Source organism: Delphinapterus leucas, chromosome 11, assembly GCF_059928025.1.
Source record: "Delphinapterus leucas isolate spDelLeu-1000000601 "Yukka" chromosome 11, BTC_Dleu_Yukka2, whole genome shotgun sequence".
NCBI classification, from domain to species: Eukaryota; Metazoa; Chordata; class Mammalia; order Artiodactyla; family Monodontidae; genus Delphinapterus; species Delphinapterus leucas.
The window spans coordinates 19,167,671-19,193,124 of NC_143139.1; the positions used below are offsets into that span (position 1 = coordinate 19,167,671).

At 35.6% G+C, this 25,454-nt stretch overlaps 1 protein-coding gene across 11 annotated transcripts in view; it reads right to left on the reverse strand.

Annotated features, from left to right (window-relative positions):
• The window catches only part of SOX5 (SRY-box transcription factor 5), a 997,502-nt gene that overhangs the window by 81,987 nt on the left and 890,061 nt on the right, over positions 1-25,454 (reverse strand). For all 11 annotated transcript variants that reach the window (XM_089919966.1, XM_089919964.1, XM_089919967.1 and 8 more), the window contains one exon: positions 23,994-24,079. In XM_089919966.1, the coding sequence (XP_089776092.1) occupies positions 23,994-24,079 (86 nt within the window). The remainder of the gene's footprint in view (positions 1-23,993; positions 24,080-25,454) is intronic.

Consider the following 25,454-nt stretch of genomic DNA (forward strand, 5'->3'; position numbering starts at 1 on the left):
CACGTGGGATCTTCCCGGACCGGGGCACGAACCCGCGTCCCCTGCGTCGGCAGGCGGACTCTCAACCACTGCGCCACCAGGGAAGCGGGAAGCCCCCTAGAGTAGTCGTTTTTATAGAGACATAAAGAGCGGTGGTTCCCAGGAGCTGGGGGTCGGGTGGGGAGACGGGAAGGGATGTAACTGCTTAATAGGTACAGAATTTCAATTTGGGGAGATGAAAAAGTTCTGGAGATGGATGCTGACGATGTTTGCACAACAATGTGAATGTACTCAATGCCAATGAACTGTACATTTAAAAATGGTTAAGACGGCAAATTCTATGTTATGTGTATTTTCCCATCCGCACACAAAAATGATGTGGAGGGCAGATGTGAATTTCGATTCCTGCTCTCCTTGGCGTCTTAAGACTAGACCCACAGCCTGTGCTCCTGTTCTTACCCCCAGCTCCATTCAAGAGAAGATGAATGGTTTTGCCCTAGCTGGGATACCTTTCTTGGCTGTGACTATCTTCTAAAGCGTTGCTAAGGTGGGGCCCAGCTGCAGCCCTGCCAGATAGGCGTCTTCAAGGAAGTTGTAAGAGAAAGTTAGAATGGAAAGATATTCCAGGTAAGTGAACATAACATGCAAAGTCATAAAGTTAGCTTTTAAATCCACCAACAAAATATATTTAAGTATTTAAGGTTTTCCTATATACCATAGAGGGAACTTTTAAGAGAAACTTTCCTCTTCCCTTTTTAAAATAAAAGTACACACCCCTTCTACTTCCCCTGGGTTAGATGTGAGGCTATCTTCTTTTGCAGTCAACACTACTGGGGCAGGGCTGGAGGAGACTGAAGAAAAAGAGATCTGGCTTCTTCCGTTTAGCATGCTTTTGAGGTTCCTCCATGTTGTAGCACGTATAAGTAGTCTGTTCCATTATATTGCTGAATGGTACTCATTTGTATTGATACACCATATTTGTTTATCCATTTATCCAGTTGATGGACATTTTGTTTGTTTCCAATTTTAGGCTATTATGAATAGTCCTGCTATGAATGTTCCAGTACAAGTCTTTGTGTGTTTTCATTTCTCTTGGCTACCCAATTCCTAGGATTGGATTTTGCTAGGTCTTATGGTAAGTTAATGTTTACTTTTTCAAGGTACTGCCAAACTTTCTAAAGAACCTTTCTGCATTCCCACTAGCAGTGTATTATCATCAATACTTCGTATTGTCTGTCTTTCGATCATAACTATTCTAGTAGAAGTGAAGTGGTATCTCATTGTGGTTTTAATTTGCATTTCCCTAATGACTGATGACATTGAGCATCTTTTCATGTGCTTACTAGCCATTTCTATGTCTTCTTTGGTAAAATGTCTATTCCGATCTTTTGCTCTTTTAAGAAATCGGGTTATTTTCTTGTTGAGTTGTAAGAGTTCTGGACATCTGAATTCGATTTTAAAGAGTAAAACCTGCCAGAGAGACTGTGAGGGTCCAGTTTAATAGCAGTGTATAGCTTTTATCAAAAGGTCTATAATGATAAACAATATAATGACAATAATAAGTACCAGAAATAAACATATTTTCCTCTTATATAATTTTTATATACTTACACAATAATTTAAAAATTTTTTAATTTTCAAAAATCCTAGTAGAGAAGTACAATACCGATTGTAAAGGACCCTGCACTCTTTGTACCCATCAAGGAACACTAGCATATCAAAGTGAGCTCTGAAAGCTGATGACTTTTTTTAACCACTTTTTTAACCACTTTTTTAACCACTAAGGGGACTGCTGGAAGAAACGGAGAATAGACAGAGTTGACAGACAGCTCTAAAGACTGAGACTCTTTGTCAAGTCTGTGTTGAGGGTGAAAGGCTTGGGGAAGGGAGTAGATGGTACACTCCTTGGTGGTATGTAAGTGGGGTGGGGGCTGGAGGGAGTGAAGCATTTCTCCTGTTGCTTCCCCAGATCTCCCGGAGACCATGGGAGAAAGTGATTGGGAGAATCACAGGTGCCGGAGGAATTTGGGAGGCATTTGCAGTTCATCTCCCATCCGGCATTGCAATTGAAGAGTTATTCTCAAGGGAGCAAAGGGAATGATAGTCTGGGTATAGCAGGGACTGGAGTCACTTGGAGAAACAAGTTCAAGTAAGTACATGCAATGTGGAAGATCCAGGATCTTGTGTATTTGGACACAATTCCTAAGGAAACTTGAGGAAAAGAAAGAAACATATCAAACCGAAAGAGTAAGTAAATTCAGACCTAGTACAGATTTGTGGAAATGAAGGATAACTAATGGTATATCAATGGTGCATAATTTTAAAAAAGAACCATCCGGAGCTGTTGGAATGTAAGCGTTTCAATAGCAGGTTAAGCAAGGGAATGACTTGAGTGGATAAAGTCTCCGAAAGGCTGGATGGTCAGCGGACACACAGAGATGAGTTCAGGATTGCAGGAAGACAAGCCAAAAGGGGAAAACAATTGTCATTCACTTCAGAAAGGAATGTTTTGCCTTTAGAGAAAACTGGTGAGCCACTTGGAGGACCTGCCTGAGGAAATATGGGGCTGCCTGCTAGGGCCTCCAAGGCAGAAACTACTGCTATTATGACCCACATCTCCTTAAAGACATCACTGCTGGGTGATATGTCTTGGCAAAGTTATAATACAAAAGTAAAATATTATGTCTGGCTATAGTGTGGTTTTACTATTAAAAAGCTATAGTAAATACATGTACAAAAGCGATATTATCTATGTAAAGCTGCCATCACCAAATATTAATAATACATAGACAATCTTTATTATTTTATTCCAAATTCAGATCCAGTGTGATACTTGGAATACGGAGCTATCAGAGAGGGATGTAGTGTTGAGAGGGCGTGAACACGGCATCCTGCTAAAAATTAAAGAATACATTTGAACTTATTTAAACCTGAAGACCTTTTTCACAGGTATGATGCTCTCATGCTGTTTCTGTCACACTGCAGATACTGAAGCATATAAATAAGAAACACTTCAAATGAAATAGATTTTAAAGGGCTTTCTTCATTTTATTACACACCAATAAACCTTAAATAGCTAGAAAAACATTTTGACTTTTATAATTGAAGCAGTCCCTTAAAGGACCAGATATATTTGCGAGAGTCATGCAAGAAAACACCAACTGAGAGTTTCTCTCTCTCTCTTTCTCACTCCTTCCTCGTTTTTTCTACTCCACAAGCCATCTTCATATACTGCACAGTAATCCATTACAATATGTTCCAACATCTGCCTCCCCGTATGATGTATGACCTATTCGATTGACCCTTTTTATGCCACTCCAGACTTGCTGTTCATTACTGTGGGAGGATGAATACTCTGCAGCTATTCCTGAGGTCACCAACCAGTAAGTACACCTCCATTTGGCAAGGTGAGGAGGACACTGGCTGGAAAGCTCTTCAAATCTTTTCTAGATCAGTGACTCTACTCCTATCTTTAATTAGTTTAACGTATGGGAATAAAACACTGCTGAAATTCCTTTCAAAGTAACAATAAGCACAGAAATGCTTGTTTACTGGGGGAAAAAATCTTTTGCTACCAAGAATTCATTATTAAATATAGAAAAGCTGAGTATTATCAGAAAGAACGTTAAAGCAAACACTTATCTTTGGCTAAGTTCATAAGTGCGAAATCATTGTTCGTGTTTTCTCCATAGGTTGGGGGGGAGGGTGTATAACAGTAATCAAAACATTAAAAACACGGAGGATTTTAACTCAAAACAAAAAGTAAATGAGTGTTAGTTCACATTAAATCAGACTATATATGTTATTTTGTATATTATAAAAAACAGACTCACTTCCAGAATGCATACTTGCTGAATGCTTAAAAATACTTGGCGTATTTGGGAGAGGAAGTGCAATATCTATGATTTCCTCAGTGACTATGATGCACCACCCACTTTGCTATTAGTCTTTATGCTATTTCAGGGATCACCATAACAATTCTGTGTGTTCAATGGGGAGAGTGAAAGCTCATAAATTGCCCGAGGTTAAGTAACTAGTAGCGTTAGCAGCCTGAGTATCCCTTAAAATTCTCTTTTCTATTACGTACCACATAAACTTACCATATGCGTAGCAATGTTACAGTGTGAAGGTGCTTTCCAAACTTCAACTTTCCATGATGAATTTATCTCCCTCTACCCCACTGGGATTCCCCTACCTGCTGGCCACTGGTAATAAGGTTTTTCCTAAGCTCTGAGTCAAAGATAGTTTCCAAGACCCGGGGTTAAAGGCTTCAAGAGTGAAAAACTTCTTTAATCTCTAGCGACAGAACTCTACTTTCCCTGAAAAAAGCGCACAACCATTAAAGATTTTTTTTTCTTTAGTTGTACTGCTAGTACTAATAGACAGCACATGTGATGGGTTAAATTTAAAAAGACTTCTTCCTATGGATTTCCCCCTGATGCTTTCCTTCATTTCTTTCATTGTAAACCATTAAGATTAAGGAAATATTGCATATTAAGTAGTGTTGGATATTTGAGTACATAACATCAAGATGAATTAATCTCAATTTCAAGAGAAATTGGATACAGAACGCTAACGGCAGCAGCAAAAATAATCATAGTAGCTAGAGTTTACAGGAAGCTTACTGTGTGCCAGGCCCAGGCCATATCTCTCTGAACCTTCTCAACAACCTTAGGAAATACATTATTATTTTGTGGAGGAGGACACTAAAGCACAGAGAAAGAAAAAGTCATTTGTCCGAAGTCACACAGGTAAGCTGAGATTAAAATCCAAGTCTTTTAATAGAGTTTATAACTCTTAACCTCTATGCCTTATGAAGCTCTTTTCTGGTCATTCTGATATAGTAGTAGGGTCTGGGGCTTTGGAGCAAAGAGATGAACAAGGCTGGGGAGGGCAATTCTAATAGTACTTCTGACAGAGACTGGGCTCTTCTGATAGTAACTACATTACTGCAGATGTAGGGCAGGAAGGAATTGAGAAGTACCCGAGAACATTTTTCCTAGCATTTTCATCCTCCTCCTTCCACTTGGCCACTGCCAGTAAATATTGTCTCAGTTTGGTTTTCTTCTCAACTCATGGTGCTGGGAAGACATTTAAGAGAGAGCTATAATATGGTCAGACGGACCAGGAAAGGCTTCCCTATAAATATGATTAGTTAGAAATCAGAAGGATGAGATGATGTAACTACATACATGGAGCAGGAAGGAGTACTGGCAGACGAACCTTGTGGTAGAAGAGAACAAGACAAATACAGGGCCTTGGAAGAAGGTCAGTGAGGCTCCAGTGTACTGTGAGAGGTGTTTGGAAAGGTAGATGGGAAGCTAGGACAGTTCAAAAAGAGGAATGATGTAACAAGATTTGCATTTCCACAAGGTTAGTCTCGATATACAATAATGTGAAGAACTGATTGGAAGGATCTGGTTCACCTATAACCCACTTTTACCTAGAATGATGTTGACCTAATCACTTTTTTAAACATGATTTAAAATTGATTCAAAATCAATTATACAATAAATCTGGATATAAAATTTTCAACATTTTGAGTCTCATCCTTATTTAAATATTTGCTTTTTTCCATATAATTTATACTAAGAATTTAATTATATTTTAAAAACTGTATTTTGCTTCAATTCCTTGATTTTTCTAGACCATTTAAAAAAATATAAGAAAAACATATTTAAAATTGGCTACTTTTTGCACTACCCAAATCACATATTACTCTTAAATCAATTAAAATAACAAAAATACACCTTGCATTTAGAGTGTATTTCGAATTTCATTAGCTCCTCTGATCACAAAAGCCTTCCTTTTCAATTGTGCAGGACATATTTCTCATATATCATCGAAGTAGTTCACAGAAATAATCAGTTGTAACTCCTGTTTTCCTGACTTAAATTGATTGATTCATTCAATATTTATTTATTTGGGCACCTATTATGCACCAGGCACTATTCTAGACACTTAGAACACATCAATGAACAGAGATCTCTGCCTTAATGAAAAGAACATTAATGTTTTTCCCCAAGAAAAATTATAAGACTTAACTCTTCTGTTATATCTGTCCAGTAGTTATCTAATATTTCTCCATATGACACTATATATTACTTATGATTATTATAATTGGTAATTTATATATCCCTGATTCTTAACATTTTAAAATATTGTCTTTGAAAGAACTGAAGTCATTCTTAAAAGTAATGATTGAGAGATACATGCTACAACATTGAAGAGCCTTGAAAACATTATACTAAGTGAAATCAGCCAGACACAAAAGGATGAATATTGTATGCTTCACTTATATGAGGCACACAGAGTAGGCAAATTCATAGAGACAGAAAGTGGAATAGAAGTTACCAGGGGCTGAGGCAGGGCGGGGGGCAATGGGGAATGGGGAGTTATTATTTAATGGGTACAGAGTTTCCATGGGATGATTAAAAAGTTCTGGAAATAAATATTGTCGGTGGGTATACAACATTGTGAAGGAATTTAATGTTACTGAATTGTATACTTAAAAATGGTTAAAATGATTAATTTTACTGTTCTGCATATTTTACCACAATAAAAAAGTATACGATTAAGTGGGCAATAGAAAAATTGCTATATTCCAGTACCACATTAAGCTTCATTTCTTTAAACAAGTTTTCTCCTAATTTGTTCACATGTGTTGGTTCATCTTGTAAATTAACTGAAGAGAAAAGATTTAAATGGGGGAAGGAATATTATTTTAAAGTAAAAGGAGATTGGAAATATTACGTTCTTCTAAAAAATACTTACTAAAAATCACCCTAGGCTTTGGCAAACAAATATAAAGCAAGAAGAAAAAGCACCTGATTCTAAATCAACCAAATCCAGTAATGCCCCTTTCAAATTAATGGCTGCTCTGAAACAGCAGCTACGAGATCGTGTCGACCCTTCACTGACTTTGCAAAAAGCACGGTATTTGCCAGTCCTACGGTAAAAGATAGTTCTCTCTTCACTTTCCCCACCTATTCCAAAGCTAGCTTCTTTTTCACATCCAGATGACTGTTTATGAGCTCAGTCCTGTTTCAACTGTCACTCTTTACATCAAGGAAAGATAGATGGGACACACCAACCCCAACCTAAATGACCTTTGGATGTGACAAGAGTTTTAGGTCAGCCTTGCTGAATGGAGGCCTTGGTGTATCGAGACATGCCTTGGGGTGAAATTTACAGTGAATTTATTATCTCCCAATGCCCTTTGGACTGCTTCCCACCATCAAACACCATGGCAGCACTTGGAACAGGAAGAAATACATTAACTGGAATCTGATCGTTTTAAAAGGTTACAGCTGCCCAAATATAATTTAATTTCATACTTGCCCTTTGAGGGTTTGGTGTATATTTTCATTTTATGACTGCAAATGATAAAGCTCTTAAGATCCCAGGCAATAAAAAGAGGGAAAAAAAAGTATTTTAAGGGTTAGAAGTCTATTCAGTTCATATTCAATGAATGAAGTGACAAATTAGCTTTTTTAAAAAAATCTAACATTTCTCTTTTTTATCTGGACCATCTTTTATTCTTCTTCTGATCCTACACTTCGACGTTTGGTTGAAATCAATATGTGAACACCAGCCTCAAATCTCAGCCAGCTTAAAAATTAAAAGGATGATTTAAAAAATGAAGATAAAGTCAATCCGATTTAAAGTGAAAATAGTTTAGTATAGGAAACATATATTTTTCATTAGTGTTTCTTCTCACATAATTGGGAAGATTTTCCCATTAAAGTATATCAACATCAAATTGACTTACAATTGATCCAGTACTTTTCTAGTATAACACGCTTTCCACAAACTTTAATGAAAGATTCACAAAACCCTCTATAAACGCCACATCACAGCCTTATCAATTTAATTAGTAAATATTATTACTATTATTTTATCAACAGAGAATAAGAGATATGGTGTTACTAATGCAATAGAATTAATCAGAAAAAAGTCAGACACAAAATTCAGATAAAATCACCTATAATTTATTATTATTTTAAGGCATCAAAACAAAAAACAAAACAAAACCCAACTCTTACTCTTTCCCTTTAACTCAATACTTCACCAGAGACTTAACGGTTTTTTAAATATCAATCCAATAGAGTTTGAGGCAACACAGTATTTTGGATTCACTGTTTGTAATGAGAAAAGCCACACTGGTCAAAGGCAACTTAAAACTGTGCGTGTGCAAATGTGCATTCGTTCATCATTCTTTAGCTGAGTCAACAAATATCTCTTGAAAGATACTGAGCTAGTTCCTGTGAAGCTTACACTTTTAAAAAGATTTTTCATATTATTTTAAGAGGGTACTCCTAATATATGAACAGCAAAGAAACACTCAGCATTTAAGTATTATAAAACTTAAACAGATAATTATAAATATTAACATTTTTATTAGCAAATTTTAATTTCATATTGACATGTCACTGTTTCAAAAGTATTTTGCATAGCATTTAAGCTACATAACAATCCAGTGGGGCAGGTATTAATATCCCCATTTACAGATTATGAAAATGTAGCCTAGCAAAGTTAAGGAACCTGCCCCGGGTAGCAAATCTAGTGGTTACTGAGACTGAAATGCTCTGTATGGTAATGGGAAACAGTACTTATTCTTTTACTCATTTGTTCAATTATCCCTCTTTCAGTCAACAAATATTAATGAAAGGCCCACCTAAAGTGAGAAAAATGAAAAGGCAAACATTATTCAGGAATCAATTAAAAGGCTCTTACTCTTCTTTCTCTAAAGAAGATATAGAAATGGCTAATAAAGCACATGAAAAGATGCTCAACATTACAACCCATTAGGGAAGTGCAAACCAAAATCACAATGCGATACCACCTCAAACCCATTGGGATGGCTATTATCAAAACAAACAAACAAAAAACACAGAAAATACCAAATGTTCATGAGGATGTGGAGAAATTGGGACCCTTGTGCATTGCTGGTAGAAATGTAAGACAGTGAAGTCTCTAGAAAACATTATGTCAGTCCCTCAAAAATTAAACATAGAATTACGATATGATCCAGCAATCCTATTTCTGGGGATATACCCAAAATACTTGAAAGCAGGGACTAGAACAGCTCCTTGTACATCCATGTTCACAGCAACATTATTCACAATAGACAAAAGCCCAAATATGTACCAACAGATGAACTGACAAACAACAGAATATTACTCAGCTTTAAAAAGGAAGGAAATTCTGACACATGCTACAACATGGATGAACCTTGAAGACACTGTGCTAAATTAATAATCCAGACACAAAAAGCCAAATATTGTAGGAGTCCACTTATAACAAAGTATCTTGAATAGATAATTCATAGAGACAAAAAGGAGAATAGTAGTTATATCAGGGGCTAGGGGTATGGGAAAATCAGAAGTTACTATTTACTGGGTATGGACTTTCAGATTGAAATGATGAAGTAGTTCTGGAGATGAGTAGTGGTGATGGTAGTACAACACGTGAATGTACTTAATGCCATGGAACTGTGCCCTTAAAAATGGTTAAAATGGCAAATTTTATGCCATGTATATTTTACTACAATAAAAATAAATATATGTAAGATTAATAAAAACTTGCAAGTTTTGGGACACAATCAAAAATTTAAAAATAAATTTAAAAGCAGAAAATAAATACTTAAGCCATTACTCCAACAAAATAAGATGAGAAATTAATATAAAGAAAAAACCAAATGTTTTTTCTCTTGAGTATGAACTAAGAAATGTTGGATTCAAGGACAGTAGACAGAGCAGAAAGCCATATTAAAATGGAGGGAGTGAAAGAACAGCTATTGAACCGTAAGAGAGCTGGCTTCTCTTGGCTTCAGCTGTCCTGCCAGCCAGGCTGAGACTTCCTGGGCAGGAGATAAGAGAATTCCTTTCCTAGGTGGTCAAAGAGACCAAGGGAATTTGGGGGGTAATAGAACTGTCTTGCGTCCTGATGGTGGTGGTGGTTAAAACTCAAAGAACTATATAACCCAAATATAGTCAAATTTACTGCATGTTATTTTTATAAATTAAAAAGTAAAAAATACAATCACACATACGAAAAAAGTATCTTATTCAACAACTCTGACTTATAATTCTTAAACATTTTGACCTTCCTTCCCAAGAAAATATCAGGAATAGTGGGATTTGCTCACACTGTAAATTATAAAGATTTTAAAAAACACTGCAACATTTAGACTTGATCTTTTTTTTCTGGCTTTACTCTTTTTTTTTTTTTTAATTGGAGTATAATTGCTTTACAATGTTGTGCTAGTTTCTGCTGTACAATGAAGTGAATCAGCTATATGTGTACATATTATCCCCTCCCTCTTGGACCTCCCTCCCACCACCCCATCCCACCAATCTAGGTCATGACAGAGCACTGAGCTGTATCTCTAATATGTCCATATATGTATAAAGAATGAACACTAAATGATGTAAGTGTGCAGGAGAGCAGGTAGCCAGGGGTCACCACCCATGATCTGAGATAACAAGACTATAAAATACTGATAGTAGACTATTAAACAAACAAGGTGAAAAGCAATTCTCTCCATTTCAGCTGATGCTAAGAAACCAATTGTGCAGTTCTTTCTTAGTATAAAAATAAAGAACTGTTTCCACCTCTTTGTTTTTCTTTTCCAAGAGAACTCACACTTTTTTCCTAATCTCTGGAGAGTGGGTGAAAATCAGACTGTTATTAGTGTTATGGTCTCAATGAAAGCCTCCATCATTGATGCGTTCATGGCATTATTGGCTTTATTAATAGAGAAGATGTATTATGGATGAAAATATCTCTAGGCTAGTATCTTCTAAGAGCATTTAGAATGTTATCAAATCTATTTGGACGGGAAAAAAAGGCCCAGATATATTTTCCTCTGATAGCCTCAATCCTTGCCATTTTGGTATTCCCAATTAAAACTCTTCACTCATCTGCTCATATCTGGATTGCTATTATAATTGTTTAACTAATAAGCAAATAGTTCTAAAGGAGATAGTACCTCCATTTTTCACTATTGTGGGAGAATAAAAAAGTAGCTAGAGTCCCAGATTTTGGAGAACAAGAGAGAGGAGGGAAAAACTGAAGAATAGAGAAAAGGGGAAGACTCGTAGAGAAGGATTAACAGAGGGGGCAACTAAAAATGTAGAGAGGAAAAGTTAAAGAAAGAGGGGAAAAAAGGAAGACATAAAAGTAAAAGAGAGAGAGAGAAAAAGATTTTCAATAGGAACAGAGGTAGATTTTTAGAAGTAGCTTCCTGTTTTTAAATCTTTAGCATCCTTAAGGATTAAAAAGTTTATAGTGCCCAACCAGTTGGCTGTGTACTTCAAAATAACACAGCATTCTGATTACTGCTATGAAGCTGTTTTATGTCAAATTGTTACTTATTTATTTATTTCCACATAGCCCTTCTTTTCCTGGGTGTAAGCATGTTGTTAGGTTGTCTATTGGGTAGTCTAGCCCTGGTCTGACCTGCTCATCTTCCTTCTCCTTCCATGGAGATGTAATAGGAATAATGAAACTTCCTATTTCTTGCCTAATTAGATCTTCAGTGCTAGCTTGACTATTTTCAGGTTTCTAAAGCATTTCTTTTGAATGCCTCAGGCCAATGGCTACTTCAGCACCCTTCTCTCATATTTTCTTTGACAGTACATGAATAAATGTATCAGGAATCAGAGAAGTCCACTTGTAAGGTGCAAAGACTCCTTCTGGGGATTTCTGAGGCTCGTGGTTACTTTCATAGTGCTTTGTTTCATTTCCTCCCTTCTTCCATGATATAGAGGTAGAACAGCTATACTTATCTGTATTTTAAAAGCAAGAAAACTTGAGAGCTGGCCAGATTAAATGACTTGAGACCAGACTCACGTATCACTTCAGAAGCAAGTTGAGAGCAGGACCCTTATTTGTTAATCCCTTATTTGTTGAAGAGTTTGGGAAGTTAGAGGGATCATGATATACCAACAGCTTTGCATGCCTTTATTATGCCCTAACCATCCAGCCCTGCTGTAAAACTCTCCCCATTACAATAAAACACTGTAACTTTCCAATAACATACAGCTTTCCCTTCAAAGGGAAAAGTTTGTTCCATTCACAAATAATTGTCAATGTCATAAAAGCAAAGATGCTCTAGTAACTCTTATGGAATGGAAAGAAATAGGGAGATACATTCTCTTCATTTTTAGGAAGAATTGAAACAGTTCTTTTGTGTAGTCTTACATGTAGAACAAAGGTTTTTATATTGAAAGGATATTTTACTTTCATAAAGACTTTCGGCTTGCATTAAACATGGGGGAATGGCTCTCAAAGAGTGCATTCAACCCCAAATTAAATTGAGATGGATTTCTCAATTTGCCATACACCTCTGTACTATAGAACATAATTGCTATATCTTAGAAAAATACTTGCTAACTTGAAATATGGAAGAAGTCATTAGGCTCATTTCTGACAGTGGAGAAATCCCTGAATACAGGATATAATGACAAGGATGATAGCCGCTAGTGATGGCTGAGTGCTTATGCTATACTAAGCATATTGTACATACTATCTCATTTAATCCTCACAACAGCTTTATCACGTAGGAACAAAATGATCACATTTCACAAGGGAAGAAACTGAGACTAAGAGGTATTCAGGAGAGCTCAAGCTCATAACCCATCATACTATAAGTTCCATTTAAATATTATCTATTTGTAAGATTTACTTTAAAACAATTTTTTAATGTTTTTTACAAACTGACAAACATGCTTTAAAGAAAGAAAAAAAAAGCATAAGTCATCAGGTCATCTAACGGATTACTGCATACTGTACCAATAAGTGACTAGATGGTTACAGTGCAAAGACTGAGCCTATGAAAACTATATATTTTATAGTTTCATACTGCATTTAATGCTAGCTTGTGTCTAAGGTGACACTAAAACATCCAAACTTAAAATTCCTCTGGAAAGAAACCAGATGCAAGATGAATCAAATCAAGAAGAGAATAAAAATGAAGAACTTTTAAGGGCCTTGGCTTTTTCTTTTTTATTGTTTAGTTAAATGTCATGGCTTATCTTCTATATGTTAACCAAATGTTTTAACTGTACTATTACTAACAATTTAAGATTCCTTGAAAACTGACGAACTAAATTCAGGGGAGAGCTAGTCATACCTGTACGAGCTGTATAGACTAGAGTACAGTACAGTAGAGCACAGCATAGTCAAATTTCAGATGGAAACATCTTAAAGCAACTATTATAGATGGAGGGACAATATTTTCTGCAGTTCTGCCTCATTCCAAAAAGGAAGTAATTGTAATTTTAACTATCAAGATTACTTTTTTCATTTTACATTGAAGAAGTTCTAGAATGGCAAAAGCAAGAGAGAACATTGTTGCAATTTCCCTGTTGGAGGTATTAACTCTGCTGGCCCAATGCTCATTGTACCAAATCATTGGGGAGCATACTTTGAGTCTGTTCCTCCATTTCTTCCTGTCTCCTTCCTTTATCCAAGAAGCCGCTGGGTAAGAAAAGGGGGTATGGCATTAAGGGAAAGGTCAGGATTAAGAAAGATGGAATAATTAAGGATTCCTTTCCCTCCTCCCCTTTCTTTTCATGCCATAAGTTTGGCAGGACAATACTGAGAAACTTCCACAGGAAACAGCAAATCTGAAATATGCTGGGCTGGCTTAAGCTTTTTATCTGAAGGAATCGAATAGGGCTCTATTTTCAAGTCTTGCAAAGTCACCTGCCAACCAAATGTAGTTCAAAATTGTAACATGGTTTTTCTCCTTGGTCTTTCTCTCAGAACATTTCATTCATCACCGCAAAATCTTATCTGCATGATTATATAATCAACTTTTGAATACTATCTTTCTTCTAAGAAGCAAATAAAATATCAACAAGACTTGTGATGTAAACAATCTCACTTTGAACCTTTTATGAACAAATAGATATGAAACAGCACACTTCTCTGTTGTTTTGTTTTCTGAATTCCTTGATCTTTCAATAGCTTTCCACAAAAGAATTAATTCACAGAGCACAATCAGTGAACTCAGCAAAATGAAAGCAATTCAGAAGGTTGCCATTGTTACTAATATGCAAATCCTATCTATTGTTTTATTCATCCTTAATTTAAGTCTAAATGCAAAAATAGCAATTTTTCTCCCCTCTTTTTACACAAAACAACTTAAAAGTAATATATATGAATATATTCATTTAAATATTTGTAAGGATACCATGGAAAAATAGGAAGAAGCTAGATTTAGCTTTCAGCTGCTAGGATTACAGGCACACTTCTGTTAATATCTGATTTAGCCAGGTCACTACTTAAAGTCTAAATTGCCTCATCAATAAAATTCAAGAGTTGGAATAGAAGAATGATTTTTAAATTTTATTTTAGCAGCAGAATCTTTTATTCAAACAATCTCAGCCAGTAGAACTCAATCTATAAAACAAATAAAAGTGAATGGTACTGTTTGGTGGTGATTGGAGCCACTCGGACTCCTGTGAACAGTTTGAAACAACTGCTTTTAAAGGTCTCTGAGGTCCTTTTTATTTCAAATAGACTTGTTAGGACAGGAGGTTGTATGACTTTCTTCAAATTCTATTCCACTTTCACACTCCATTCATTCTCTTAAATTTCAAGCTCCTTTATGGTCCATCAAGGATTCTTAACTAATTCATCTCTGCATTCCTTATGATGCTTAGCTTAGTCACTTACAAAGAATAAGTATTTGCTGAGTAAATAAAATTTCTGGGATACGATGGGGTTTATAAAATAATTCGCTTCCACATTAAAGTTTGAAAACATAGGAACTATTTCCTTAAAGGAAGTAATGAAAAGTTTATACATTTTCTCAAATTTCTATGAGAAACAGTTTAGCTCTACAATAAAGGAGCAGGATAAGAGGTAAGATGTCTTAGTGTATATTCTACTAATATATTTAGAAGAAGAGTATGTTTTGAAGGGTTATACCAGAAAATATTTTATATAAAATAATATTTTATATTATTTATTTTAAAATGTTATTACGCTAAAAGCATCTACGTAAATAACTTATTTTAAACTTTATAAGCTATTCATTTAGAATAGTTGCTGGCAGCTCATAGAGACAATTAATTTGCATTACATTCAAGGAAAAATAGGACTTGACAGGAGGCATTATTTCCATTTTATAGATATAAATATTGAGATAAATAGTGAGCAATAGCAAAATTTAGAACACTATACTCCTAAGTAACTACTTGGACTTTTTCTTTTTTGGATAATGAAACTCATTGCCTCCTATAGATTCTTGTGATGGGGCTTAAAATTATACCACACAGGGGAAAAAAATTGTTTCCTTATGAATAAGACAATGTGCCTCCATTTTACTAACTTGCTTTAGATGCTGAAATGCAAAATAAGTCCACATAAGAAGAGTCTGCCAAGTCCTCACTTGCAAGATTGCCTTTAAGCTATAAAAAATTACCAGCTAATAACACTTATTAATCAACTATTAATACCAAGCATTTATTATTACCTAGGACATAGTATTTCATAAATTGTAATTAATACTTTTATTGCTCTAAGAACTTGATGTATATTATCTCATTTAATTCTCACAATAAGATATCATTTATATCCATAATTTACAGACAAGAAAACTATGGAATGGAGAGGTTAGGTAACTTGCCCCGAATCACAGAGCTAGTAAATAGCAGAACCATGAGTTAAGGCACAGATGGCTGCAGGTACCATCCTTTTAACCTCTCGCTAAATAACAGTGCCTCTTAAAATATTAATCTAAAGATAATGTCTTAATATAATAATAAAATTTTTTTCTTTAGTCTATGTTATTTTCCCTCTAATTATCCCCTGCTGAGAGACTAAGTTTTCCTGTATATAATTAATTAACTATGAAGACTTCCGCCCTAGGTTTAACAGTTATATGTAATATAATTTACATATTCCAGCTGCATGCTTTGAGATTTAGCCATACAAATAATGGATAATATTCGTGGATAATATTCAACAGTTTTCTGGCACCGCAACCAGAGTTTGTTTCTCTTAAGGAGCATCTGTCTTCATTTGGGTTCTTTAGCCTCAAGATTCTTATTGGTTCTATTAAGGTGATAACCTTTACTTACGTAGAATTTTACTCCTAAGATTGCATTCGTCTTCGTAAGACATTCCTTGAATAAATTAAAGGATACTAGTAATATAAACTAAACTGACAATTAGGTTGAATGACAAATTTCTAATATAAATACAATCTGTGAATCTGAAGAATATTAGTTTCTCTCCCTTCTTATATATAGCCAAGACTAGAGAACTGAGTAGCTCTGTTTTTCTTGATAAAATGAAAAACCTGTATACTTTTAAAATTACAATAAACTGGTATTGTTCCTAGGATTGCATCTACTGTTGGCCTTGAGCCTAGCAATCCTTTTATGTATAGCAATTAGCCTAGAAACATTTTAGAGTAACCTAAGCATGTTTTGATTAAGAGAGCACAGAATGCCATTGAGGAATGGGCATGAACTTGTGACCAGGAAACCTGGCACTGTTAAATAGTTTATATTACTTTAGTGCAGGCAATGGGAGAACTTCAAATACAATTTTAAACTTTACCATTTGATTGGTAATTACAATAAAAATGGGTAGTGTGGAAAAGCACACGTGTACTGATGTCTCTGTTAGCACGTAATGAGACAACATGAAGCGGCTGGAAACAAGGAAATACAGAAATAGCATGAAAAAGACACTGCCGGTACTGTCTCCATTGCCCAAATGTCAAACAGCTCCCGGGAACCCTAGGGGTGGTAATAACTGTGGAAGTGGTTCCTACTAGGTTTTTCCTTAAAGGAGATTCTTGAACACTGCTGGGTTCTGACTCTAGCCCATATGGGCCTGGAAAAGTCAGAGAAAATGTTGGCTGCACTTTTTCAGGCCTATTTGCATATGTTCTTTAGTATGCAGAATGTCTCTGTATATAATTTAATTGTTGTCGAGGTTTTTTTTTTTTGCCTCTATTAATACATATGCAAATGACTCACACTTGCAGCTGTGCTGTCTTAATCATATGTGTGCTTCTGTCTGTCTGCCCTGCAGGCTCAGGGTCGAAGAGAGAGGGAATTCATTCTTTTAACCTGCAAGACAACTCACTCACGCAGACAGAAGTCTGAGAGCAAACAACACACCAGGGTTGCGACTGAAATGTTGAGCAGTTGATCATTTTTCACCCTGCATGGAAATGACTGTGACGTAAGAGTTAAACTGAATAGTAGAGTGTCTAGGTAGGTAAAGATGAATATTTTACAGATATTCATCCTTGTAAGTATTCATCCTTCAATAAGAAGGTAAAAAGACTCATATCTAGACCTCTCCACATGGTTATTTCCTCGTTATTGATTTTCTAGGGGTTTCTCTTGGTCAGACACATAAAGCCATGCTCATCTACAAGGCTCTGGGAAATATGAAACATTTATCTGTGTCCTGTCATAATTATTGACCTCCTTCAGAGAATGGCAGGAGGTTGATAAAAAGATGAACTTCATTTTTTCATCTACATCTACCTTGATGTTACTCTCTATCAGATAGAAACTGAAGCCATTTCCACTATGACTTCCATGTACCTTTGATAGCTAGGAAAAATGATTGATTTTAGTTGATATTTTGTATAATTCATTCTCTCCTGTGATCACATGTCATCTATCATATTCTCTATCCCAGAGGATTCATGTTATTGATATTACTGGTTGCTGGAACTGTAGCCCTATGTGATTTCATTTATGACAATTTGCAATTTTGAGTCTTTATTCCAAAAATATTATTATGCATTTTAAAAATAGTCCTACTAAAATCAGTAAAAGGTGAATTAATTCAATAAAAATTCTTGAATGAAAGCTACTTGCTTAGTTGACTAAAATATGACCATCCAAAAAGAATTTCAATCTTTTTTCCCCCTGCTTATCACTATTAATCATTGGTTGGAGTTGACATTTTTGGCTTCCTATAGGTAGAACAGGTGGCAACCATCTTTTGGCCAACACAAATACAGTATTTATAAAGTGAGAAATAAGTGGATAAATATTTCCTTTTAATTTCCAATCTTAGAAGCCTTGTTAAAAAACAGAAATAGGATACACTACAAATCTTACTATTAAAAAGTTCACGATGCCCATTAAGTAAAATGCAAATTAATGACAATGAATATGAGAAATAAATGTTAGATGGACTGCTGCCATCATTTGGTTTCATTAATTAGAAACAGACAATTTGCTTAGCTGATTTTATCTAGTCACAAATATCCAAAAGATTCAAAGTGTAAGTTATTTTGCTTAAATAATTAGACTCACTTCTTCATATTGAAATGAAGCTAGATTAGTTTTCTGTATAAGTTAATCTCCCTCCTTTAAAAAGAGACAATATTAGGAGAACAAATATCAAAAGGCACCCTTGGCTCTTGGAAGAAAAATAAGTAGTTTGAAGAGGAAGGGGAAAGAAAAAAAGAGAAGAGGAGGAAAAAAGAGAAGGGGGTAAACAGTATATGAGATTGCTAATTGGCTAGTTACTGTATTTTGATAATATACCTTTCCATTATTTAGAAATAATTTCCTTTAGTGTTGTATTGGCAAGGTGAGTCATACTGAGTCAAAAGCACCTCTATCAATTCATAGTCTCATCTACGCCTGTATATCCGTTAACGAACAACATAGGAATAAACTAATGTTGAAATGTCTGGTCTTTTATTTATTTATTTATTTTGCAAATTATAACTTTAAAGGAATTACACAAACTGTAATAAATGCTAAAACGCATTCTTTATGCAGCAGCCCAAGGTTACAAATAAGATAAAGGGAAGAAGGAGCAGAAGAGATAGAGCTACAGATTTCTCATATGCTAAGAATCTTTTAATAAGCGTTAAAAATATAATGTTCCCTGGTATTTAAATCAATACAATTTATTCCAGAAATTAATCAAACACTGCTGTGTTATTTTATTTAAAATGATTATGACCATTAGCTCATGATAGTTTCTTCATTTTATTCCTATGTACTGAGCACCAGCTACTTGCTAGGCATTCCCTGCCCCCAGCACGTGAGATACATTATGATACATTATTGGACAACAACAACAACAAAATGACACTCCCTGCTCTGGTGGAGTTTAGAGAATATTTGAAACAGGCAGACAATAAATAAGGAACATAATATGTAAATTATACAGTATGTTTGAAGATGACTAGTGCTATAGAAAAGGAGCAGAATAATAGGAAGTGTGGTACCTCTGGGAGGGTTATTTTATGATTTCAAGCAGTTAGTTAGACTAAGTCTAGGAGAGATGACATTAGAGCAAATTCTTGAATGAGGTGAATTAGCCTTCCAGGCAGAGGGACAGGTAATGCCATACTCTAAGGTGGGAGCATACTTTGGCAAGTCAAGGGACAGAAAAGAGTCTAGTGTAGTCGCAGCACACTGAACGAGGTAGTGTGGAGCAGAACTATCATAAACATAATTTTAAAATACTGTAGTGCCAAACGAGGTAACAGGTACGTAGTGTTTTCATAAGGATGGAAATTAATTTATATAGGAAATTAATCATTAATATTCAGCTTAATTCCACTATTTCAAAGAAGAGTAGCTAGTTAACAAAAATAGATAATTTATTTTAAGTGTAATCTTTTTTTTTTCGGTACTCGGGCCTCTCACTGCTGTGGCCTCTTCCGCTGCGGAGCACAGGCTCCGGACACGCAGGCTCAGCGGCCATGGCTCACGGGCCCAGCCGCTCCGCGGCATGTGGGATCTTCCCGGACCGGGGCACGAACCTGTGTCCCTTGCATCGGCAGGCGGACTCTCAACCACTGCGCCACCAGGGAAGGGAAGCCCCTTAAGTGTAATCTTAAGATTCATTCTTCACCCTTTCATTTAATAGATATTTACTGAGTCCATTAAATATTTCAAGCATTGGTTAAGTGCAAATGATGGTGAGTCAGTAATTTCATAGATTTTGCCATCTGGTAGAAGCCAGAAAGTAGGATTTAAAACATATTCTATAAGTGCTATGAGAGGGGAAATACAGTGTGCTCCCAGCGTATATAAGACCTACATTAATCAAGACTTGGGGACAATGAAAACTTCCCTGAAAAAGTGAGGTTTTGACTTGCAACCTCAGGGATAAGTAGGAGTTTGCTTGGTAAAAAAAAGGTGGGTAGTAGGGTTCCCGAAAGAGAAAACATCACATGTAAAGATCCAGAGGGGAGAGAGAACTTGAAAACACCAAGGTGTAATTTAAAGTATTTAAGTAGGAGAAGGACATGGTCAGGTTTTCTAAAATCTTAAAGATCATTCTGACAAACATATAGTAGAGAGTGCACTGAAGGGGCAAGATGAAGAAAGAAAGGCCAGTTCAGGGCTACTGTGGTAAATTATGGAAGCAATGAGGGTAGCCTGACCCACAGAGTGACAGTATCGTGCAAAGGAACAGATGGATTCTTGATGTATTTAGTAGGTAGAATGAATAGATAGATAATGAATGAATAGGTCCAGAGGAAGAGGGAAGAAGGGAAGTTGAACATAGTGCTCATGGTTTCCGGGGTTGAGCCATTTGCTAAGACCAGAAAATGAACAGGTCTGGGGGCAAGGAAGAGAATTGGTGAGGCCCATTTTGTAGTCAGTTTATTATGCGGGTAACGTCTGTGTTTCCTCTTGGTAGCCAACAAATAGTTGGCTATATGGATCTGAAGCTCCAGAAAGACTTAAAAGCTCTGGAAAAAGCTCAGAGGAGACAAGGACAGATATTTTGTTATAAAAGAAAGAAATAAAATGGTGCCTGGGCACAACATGTTAATTTGTGTGTTTTATATACATAATCCACATTAAGCCATTTTCTCTATATAAATAAAAAATAAATGTTTGACAATGCTTAGGCTATTTTAACTGCTCCTAAAAGTATACAGTAAGGTGATTTTCTATGTATTTTTTTGCATAGTAACTATTTTATTATTTTATCCAGGAACATGAAGTGATAAAGTAATAAACAGTGGTTTAATTTAAAACATGTCATTTTGCTTTTCTTTTAAGACAATTGTAATCATTATTTCTTCTTTAATAAAGGCCCTGGTTATTGGTTTTACTTAATATTATCCAAGTGTGAACAATTGCATGTAAATGATTATCTCAAAAGAAAACACAAATGGTAGGTAAACAAAGTCAACCATGAGTAGAAATATATTTATGGGGTCCTTTCTTGGATCTAGATGTTCAAAAGGAGAAGACTGAATTAACATATATCTGTGTAAAGAGGTATGAAATAGACAATGCAGAGTGTGAAGTAGATAGCCATCATGAATCCTGCTGTCTCCTTCAGTATTGCATATAGAGGATTTGTATTAGTACCAATTAATCAGCATTATTGTTATAACTGTATTAGCAGGTTACTAAGTTAGCAAATGTCCTAAGAAGGGCAATGTCTCCAAAGTTTAAAATAAAATCTCCTGTACTTAGAAAAGCAAGTATAATTGTTTTAAAACCATGGATTTTGGACTCTGTGATCCAGATTTCTTCTTTGTCAAATGGAGTTATTAATACATAGCAAAAAGTGTTGTAATAAGAATTAAATGAGAAATCTTTGTGTGAAAGCCTTACCAGAGAACCTAGCATAAGAACCTAGGACTGAATCTCAATAATTGAAAGAGAATCTTAGTAACTGAAAGGGACTCAAAAGTGATGAAGTCTCCTCCAGGTATTATTAAGGGATGGAAAACGGAGATTTAGCAGTATAATTCAAAGCAGAGTATAGAGAAAATTAAAACTGGCTCATACATTATACTCCACTGAGATGAAACTTCTCAGAAGTAGGTTCACAAGATTGGGGTGAATGCTGGGTTAGGGTTAAGATAAGACTTCTGACCAGGCATTGTAGTTAGCTTTTCTCTGACCTGTCTGGGAAGGTTTGTGGAGAAGAAAAGAATTTGGATGCTATTTTAATGCAAAGGGAGGAAGAGTATTACAGGTCCCCTTTGCAGCTGGGGGAAAGGTGAAGTCAAGGTTAGGGATCTGTGAATACAGTGTTAGGAATAGGAGTAGAAAAGTAGGTTGGTGTAGGCACCCTAGCAAAGGTGACAGTAAGTCCACTAAAAGAAAAGCCAGATTCTCTGCCATGACATGCATTTGGAATATGTGTTTGGGTTTGAGTATTGTTTTTTAATCATAAGCAAAAAAAGTCTGTGTGTGTGTGTGTGTGTGTGTGTGTGTGGTTACATGTTTATGTTTTAATAGTAGCTAATGGCTTATCATGAAAGAGTTAAGATTATTAGTTTTCTTGTTGTACTGCAGTGTTGATTTACTGAGATCCTAACAAAACTCATTTATTTTAATGGGTACAATGCCAGTTACAAAAAATATCTTTATCCCATTTATAGATCAAATTATAGTTGAGGCAAAAGCAAATATGTTTGGTGTCTTTTTTCTTGTTTTCTGATCAACAATTTTTTTGTATCTTTAAATTTTAACGGAATCTGATATCACATTATAAGGGCAGAAATAAAACTTAATTTGTGTCAAATAGTCTAATACTATCTTTATAGAAAAATAAGTTTGGACTGCTGCCTAACAAAGCTACCTTCTACTAGAATTCTACAATGAAACATAGGAGATGCCTGCAACTTGCCCTCGCTCCCTCTCACCACTAATCCAATGGTGAAAGGAAATGAGAATGTCTAATTTGTTTTGAAAACTGACAGCTTAGATCTCTAAAACTCCTATTTTCCACATTCAAATCTATTGCTGGATATTCTTCCCTCTTCCTTTAATCCCACTACTCTTTTTAGTTTTACTTATTATAGCCACTTCTCTGTATTGTAGTTATTTCTCAGATTTCAAAAGCTAACAAATGTTGTTACTTTTATTGTCCCCATGGCTCCAACAGGTTATTTCCAAGGTTATTTCCAGCTCAAAGAAACAGACACTAACACTGTAGCTTTCGGAGGAAAGGCAGAATAGGAATGGGTGTTATTAACCTCTGTAGAACACAGTATGTCTCAGTTCCTCCTGTGAGACTCAACTGGTTTCTCAGAACCCCACCAGGTCTGACAACTCTCTGTGCTGACCAGATGTAACTGTCTCTTGATGCTACAATTTAAACTATATTTTCCTTATAGGCTAGGGTCATCTGTCATGACAATGCACTTTCATGAATACAACTTAATTTTCTTAAGCATGAGCGCTTTATACTTGGCTTTAATGGCATGCTGCGTCTTTCAGGCAAAGGAAAATATAAAACTTCTCACAAGGGGAGATTAATCCTATTATTGGATGATTTGTTATTCCCATTACCTGTGTAACTATAAAGTCCATAACAACAGAAACTAGGGCAGTAGGATGCTGATTCAAAGATTTAAACAGTTAACGAAAGATAACTTTAATATAATTTAATTGATATTCTTTCCAACTCCAGCGACAAACTTTCTAAAATCACTTGGACATCTGGTAAAGTTAGCACTGACATTCATGGATATATGGGAATATGTCTTCTGCCAAGCTAAAAAAGGTCTTAATTAGGATGTCTGGATAAAGTTGTGCTCATTTAGGCACCTGCTTATTTGGTCTACTTATCCTTGCTTATCCAACTGAGCTGGCATTAGCAGGAGAATAAAGAGTGCTTCAGAAATACTGGGCATCTTGAACAATTTTAAATGTAATTTTTGTAAGCTATCTTGATCCATAAGTATCTGAATATCTTTTGTAGTTTTTTTGTTCTTTTTATCTTGGCGAGGACCATTCTGTGACGAAATTATGGCACACAGTAATCAAAGCAAAACTACGGCTCATTTTGTTAAATCATACCAGGCAATAAAAAAAATTACAATAAACTGTCTTTAGTACAGAAAACTGGGCTAAAAATTAAAAGAACCAACTTTGGGTTAAGAAGCAGTAGACATAAATTCAAAAACAAAAAAATGTGAGACAAATATCACGAGTCAGTTTTATTTTGCGTTAACACGATAATAGCTGTTTTCGATATTTACTTAACCTTTGTCTCTGGTGTATTGTTTCCTGACTTACCTGCAGTTGGAGTGGGCCTAAGCCTGGTGTTGCTGCAGCAGCAGCTGCCATGGTAGTTGGGATCAGCTGTACAGGGTAAGGGTCACCTACGTAAGAGAATAATAGAGGCGTCAGCACCTTTTATCTACTCTCCACCTGCAAATTAAACTCATGCATTCACTCTTTCCAAAAGCCTTCTTTTGTGTGCCTTGCTGAGGCCTAATGAAAAGCTCTATTGTGCAGCTTTTTACTAACACTCTTTTCACAATTCTGGCTGAGAGAGGAATGTGAATAAAAGGCACAAGCAATTAAGGCGGAAACCTCATCCTTTTTTCATGATGTATTTAGGAAAATGGGAGGAAAGAGTGTGCATTGATCAGAGGGCTGCACTTTATAACACACACACACACACATACACACACCTGATAATCTTGATATGAGCATACCAACTCCTCAGCAAATTTAAAATGTTATTATAAAAGGAACTTAACTAAACTTAATTCTATTTTAACAAACTAAATTCTAAAGATTTAGGCCAAGTAGCTTATCTTTTTAATGCTATGTTACAGTCTTGATTCAAATAACCTGTGGACAAATTCATCATAACATTTAATGCATTTTTAAAAGTTATATAAAATATTGGTATCTCTATTATTCCAGAGACAAATGTTTAAAAAAATATACTACAAAGAAAGCAGAAAATAGATGGGTTTTCCCCAAGGGATTTCTCTTTGTGGGAATATCCAAAAAACTAAAATTTTAGTAATTTAAAATTAAAGTTTTAATGCAGATGATCTATAAAAATATAGAGAGACACACAAACATATATTCACATATAGAAGATTATAATGTACGTTTTTGATGTGAATAAAGAATTTTTTCCTCTTAGCAAAGACGTACCTCAGAGTTTTTGCACAGAGCCCATGATATGCTAACAGATATGAACACTGTTAGTTGTTTGAAATATAACCATAGCAAAATGTAAAATAACTATTGATATAAGAACAATTTTCTAATATACAAAGCTTTTTGTAGAACTATAATTTGTGAAAAGCTTGTTGAATGTCAAATGTATGGAAATATAACTGAAAATAATAGTTAATATATTCATTCAAAAGTATTTACTGAGGGAGCCCCTGCGCTCGAGAGGCCCACGGTACCATGGCCACCTGTGGAAGCAGCGAGTTGCGACCAAAGCTCCCCGGCCACAAAGGGCCCTGGGCCTCCGGGTCCTGGCGTCACACCCCCTCTGCTGTATCTCAATAAGCAAAAAGTTGTCCCAGCACTATTGTTGAAAATACTACTCTTTTCCACATTGAATAGTCCTGGCACCCTTGTCAAAAATCAATTGACCAGAGGACCTTCAAGATGGCAGAGGAGTAAGATGTGGAGATCACCTTCCTACCCACAAACACATCAGAAATACATCTACATGTGGAACAACTCCTACAGAACACCTACTGGACGCTGGCAGAAGACCTC